This window comes from Onychostruthus taczanowskii, unplaced genomic scaffold (assembly GCF_017590055.1).
Source record: "Onychostruthus taczanowskii isolate IOZ18803 unplaced genomic scaffold, ASM1759005v1 scaffold491, whole genome shotgun sequence".
Lineage (NCBI taxonomy): Eukaryota > Metazoa > Chordata > Aves > Passeriformes > Passeridae > Onychostruthus > Onychostruthus taczanowskii.
The window spans coordinates 6,010-11,123 of record NW_024502470.1 but is presented as its reverse complement, the minus strand read 5'-3'; the positions used below and the strand labels follow the sequence as shown (position 1 = coordinate 11,123).

The window sequence follows — 5,114 nt, the reverse complement described above, 5'->3', positions numbered from 1 at the left end:
GAACCCGGCGCCGCTGGCGACTTTGGGGATACTGGAGCAACATCGCCTGGAACGTGGGGCCGCTCACTGGTGAGGGGACACTGGGGACATTGGGGACACTGGGGACATTGGGGACACTGGGGACGCTGGGGGAACAACATGGTCTGGAAGGAGGCGCCGCTGACAGCACGGCGTGGACTACCTGACGGGCTCGTGGTGGCCCATCCTGGAGGACCTGTACCGCTCCAACATCCCGGTGTACCGCTTCGTGCAGCGCCCCGGCGACCTGGTGTGGATCAACGCCGGCACCGTGCACTGGGTGCAGGCCACGGGCTGGTGCAACAACATCGCCTGGAACGTGGGGCCGCTGACAGGTGAGGGGACACTGGGGACATGGGGACATCATGGGGGGAACGACATCGCCTGGAACGTGGGGCCGCTGACAGGTGAGGGGACACGGGGACACTGGGGACACGGGGACACTGGGGACACTGGGGACATGGGGACATCATGGGGGGAACAACATCGCCTGGAACATGGGGACACTGACAGGTGAGGGGACACTGGGGACATTGGGGACACTGGGGTGACAATGGGGACATTGGAGACACTGGAGTGACATCGGGGTCACACGGTGGGCGCTGTCACGTGGTGGCCACGGAGCGTGCGGGGCTCCGTGTGTCCCGGGGGCGCGGTGGCCGCGACGTCCCCTGTCCCTGTCCCTGTCCCCAGCGTACCAGTACCAGCTGGCCCTGGAGCGCTACGAGTGGAACGAGGTGAAGAACGTCAAGTCCATCGTGCCCATGATCCACGTGTCCTGGAACGTGGCCAGGACCGTCAAGATCAGCGACCGGGGACATTACAAGATGATCAAGTGAGCGGGGACACCTGGGGACACCTGGGGACACGCGGGGACACCTGGGGACACGCGGGGAAGGAGTGACGTGGACAGGGTGGGGATGGGGACAGGGACATGGGATGGGGACACAGCGGGGCAGGGGGACTTGGTGGCTCGGGTGCCCCACGGTGGGTGAGTCCCTGGTGACGGTGTCCCCACAGTGGGTGACAGTGTCCCTGGTGATGATGTCCTTGTGACAGAGGGTGACAATGTCCCTGGTAAAGGTGTCCCTGCAGCGGGTGTTGGTGTCAGGTGACACTGTTCCTGGGCACACGGTGTCCCCATGGTGGGTGTCTCAGGTGTCACAGGTGCCACAGGTGACACTGTCCCTGGTGAAGGTGTCCTCATGGTGGGTGTCAGGTGTCACAGGTGCCACAGGTGACACTGTCCCTGGGCACACGGTGTCCCCATGGTGGGTGATTCAGGTGTCCCGGGTGCCTCAGGTGCCACTGGTGCCACAGGTGACACTGTCCCTGATGATGGTGTCCCTATGGTGGGTGCCCCAGGTGTCCCAGATGTCCCGGGTGTCCCCATGGTGGGTGCCCCAAGGGTCCCGGGTGTCCCGGGTGTCCCAGATGCCCCAGGTGTTCCCGGTGTCCCGGTGGCTCAGTCGGTGTGCCGGTGGCTCAGCGGTGTCCCGGTGTCCCGGTGGCTCAGCCGGTGTACGGTGTGCCGGTGGCTCAGCCGTGTCCCGGTGTGCCGGTGGCTCAGCCGGTGTGCCGGTGGCTCAGCCGGTGTTCCGGTGTCCTGGTGGCTCAGCCCGGTGTCCCGGTGTGCCGGTGGCTCAGCCGGTGTCCCGGTGTGCCGGTGGCTCAGCCGGTGTCCCGGTGTCCCAGTGGCTCAGCCGGTGTCCCGGCGGCTCAGCCGGTGTGCCGGTGGCTCAGCCGGTGTTCCGGTGTCCTGGTGGCTCAGCCCGGTGTCCCGGTGTGCCGGTGGCTCAGCCGGTGTCCCGGTGTGCCGGTGGCTCAGCCGGTGTCCCAGTGTCCCGGTGGCTCAGCTGGTGTCCCAGTGGCTCAGCCGTGTCCCGGTGGCTCAGCCGTGTCCCAGTGTCCCAGTGTCCCCGTGTCCCGGTGGCTCAGCCCGGTGTCCCGGTGTCCCGGTGGCTCAGCCGGTGTCCCGGTGGCTCAGCCCGGTGTCCTGGTGGCTCAGCCCGGTGTCCCGGTGTGCCGGTGGCTCAGCCGGTGTCCCAGTGTCCCGGTGGCTCAGCTGGTGTCCCAGTGGCTCAGCCGTGTCCCGGTGGCTCAGCCGTGTCCCAGTGTCCCAGTGTCCCCGTGTCCCGGTGGCTCAGCCCGGTGTCCCGGTGTCCCGGTGGCTCAGCCGGTGTCCCGGTGGCTCAGCCCGGTGTCCTGGTGGCTCAGCCCGGTGTCCCGGTGTGCCGGTGGCTCAGCCGGTGTCCCAGTGTCCCGGTGGCTCAGCTGGTGTCCCAGTGGCTCAGCCGTGTCCCGGTGGCTCAGCCGTGTCCCAGTGTCCCAGTGTCCCCGTGTCCCGGTGGCTCAGCCCGGTGTCCCGGTGTCCCGGTGGCTCAGCCGGTGTCCCGGTGGCTCAGCCCGGTGTCCTGGTGGCTCAGCCCGGTGTCCCGGTGTGCCGGTGGCTCAGCCGGTGTCCCAGTGTCCCGGTGGCTCAGCTGGTGTCCCAGTGGCTCAGCCGTGTCCCGGTGGCTCAGCCGTGTCCCAGTGTCCCAGTGTCCCCGTGTCCCGGTGGCTCAGCCCGGTGTCCCGGTGTCCCGGTGGCTCAGCCGGTGTCCCGGTGGCTCAGCCCGGTGTCCTGGTGGCTCAGCCCGGTGTCCCGGTGTGCCGGTGGCTCAGCCGGTGTCCCAGTGTCCCGGTGGCTCAGCTGGTGTCCCAGTGGCTCAGCCGTGTCCCGGTGGCTCAGCCGTGTCCCAGTGTCCCAGTGTCCCCGTGTCCCGGTGGCTCAGCCCGGTGTCCCGGTGTCCCGGTGGCTCAGCCGGTGTCCCGGTGGCTCAGCCCGGTGTCCTGGTGGCTCAGCCCGGTGTCCCGGTGTGCCGGTGGCTCAGCCGGTGTCCCAGTGTCCCGGTGGCTCAGCTGGTGTCCCAGTGGCTCAGCCGTGTCCCGGTGGCTCAGCCGTGTCCCAGTGTCCCAGTGTCCCCGTGTCCCGGTGGCTCAGCCCGGTGTCCCGGTGTCCCGGTGGCTCAGCCGGTGTCCCGGTGGCTCAGCCCGGTGTCCTGGTGGCTCAGCCCGGTCAGCCGGTGTACGGTGTGCCGGTTGCTCAGCCGTGTCCCGGTGTGCCGGTGGCTCAGCCGGTGTGCCGGTGGCTCAGCCGGTGTTCCGGTGTCCTGGTGGCTCAGCCCGGTGTCCCGGTGTGCCGGTGGCTCAGCCGGTGTCCCGGTGTGCCGGTGGCTCAGCCGGTGTCCCGGTGTGCCGGTGGCTAGCCCGGTGTCCCGGTGTCCCGGTGGCTCAGCCGGTGTCCCAGTGTCCCGGTGGCTCAGCCGGTGTCCCAGTGTCCCAGTGTCCCCGTGTCCCGGTGGCTCAGCCGTGTCCCCGTGTCCCCGCAGGTACTGCCTGCTGCAGTCCATCAAGCACTGCCAGGTGCAGCGCGAGAGCCTGGTGCGCGCGGGGAAGAAGATCGCCTACCAGGGCCGCGTCAAGGACGAGCCGGCGTGGCTCAGCCGTGTCCCCGTGTCCCCGCAGGTACTGCCTGCTGCAGTCCATCAAGCACTGCCAGGTGCAGCGCGAGAGCCTGGTGCGCGCGGGGAAGAAGATCGCCTACCAGGGCCGCGTCAAGGACGAGCCGGCCTACTACTGCAACGAGTGTGACGTGAGTGCCACCGGGGACAGGGACAGGGACAGGGCACTGCCACCGTGCTGGGGACAGGGACAGGGCACTGCCATGGCAATGGGGACAGGCACAGGGACAGGGTACTGCCATGGCAATGGGGACAGGGACAGTGACAGGGCACTGCCACCGCCGCAGGGACAGGGACAGGGCACTGCCATGGCAATGGGGACAGGGACAGGGCACTGCCACCGTGCTGGGGACAGGGACAGGGCACTGCCATGGCAATGGGGACAGGGACAGGGCACTGCCACCATGCTGGGGACAGGGACAGGGACAGGGCACTGCCACCGTGCTGGGGACAGGGACAGGGACAGGGCACTGCCATGGCAATGAGGACAGGGCACGGCACTGCCATTGTGGGGATGGGGCACGGCCTGGCACTGCCACAGCACTGGGGGCTGGCCGTGTCACTGTCACACTGCTGGGCCTGGCACTGTCACACTGTTGGGGACTGGCTGTATTACTGTCACACCGTTGGCGGTGGCACTGCCACACTGCTGGGCCTGGCACTGCCACACTGCGGGGCGTGGCCCTGGGGTGGCTTTGTCCTTGGCTGTGGCACTGCCACACCATCATCCATGACCACGGGGTGTCCCTGGCCATTAACTGACCATCACTGTGACCGCGGGGTGTCCCTGGCTGTGCCACTGACCACTGCCCTGACCGTGGGCTGTGCTGGCCATCCACTGGTCATTCCCCTGGCCGTGGGCTGTCCAGCCATCCCCTGGCCATCCCTGGCCATGCCCTGACCATCCATTGACCATCCCCTGGCTTTGGGCTGTCCTGACCATCCCCTGACCATCCCCTGACCATTCCCTGGCCATTCACTGACCATCCACTGGCCATTCCCCTGGCCGTGGCCATCCCCTGACCATCCCCTGACCATCCCCTGGCCGTGGGCTGTCCCTGACCATCCACTGGCTTTGGGCTGTTCCTGACCATCCCCTGCCCATCCCCTGCCCATCCCCTGGCCATCCCTGGCCACCCCTGCCCATCCCTGCCCATCCCCTGCCCGTCCCTGCCCATCCCCTGGCCATCCCCTGCCCATCATTGCCCATCCCTGCCCATCCCTGCCCATCCCCTGGCCGTGGTCTGTCCTGACCATCCGTGCCCGTCCCCTGGCCATCCCTGCCCGTCCCCTGCCCATCCCCTGCCCATCCCCTGCCCATCCCTGACCATCCCCTGGCCATGCTCTGTCCTGCCCATCCCCTGCCCGTCCCCATGCCATCCGTGCCGTGCGCAGGTGGAGGTGTTCAACATCCTGTTTGTGACGAGCGAGACGGGCGGGCGCAACACGTACCTGGTGCACTGCGAGGGCTGCGCGCGGCGCCGCGGCGGCGGCCTGGCCGGCGTCATCGTCCTCGAGCAGTACAAGACCGAGGAGCTGATGCAGATCTACGACGGCTTCACCCTGGTGAGCGCCGGGGACAGCGGGGACAGA

General features: G+C 68.4%; 1 protein-coding gene across 1 annotated transcript in view; it reads left to right on the top strand.

Moving 5' to 3' along the window:
* LOC121341598 (lysine-specific demethylase 6B-like) overlaps nucleotides 1–5,114 on the top strand; it is a gene marked incomplete at its 3' end in the record, with an annotated part of 11,948 nt that extends 6,834 nt beyond the window's left edge. Inside the window, exons 6-7 of the mRNA XM_041415248.1 lie at nucleotides 3,526–3,652; nucleotides 4,917–5,114. Coding sequence (XP_041271182.1) covers nucleotides 3,526–3,652; nucleotides 4,917–5,114 — 325 coding nt within the window. The remainder of the gene's footprint in view (nucleotides 1–3,525; nucleotides 3,653–4,916) is intronic.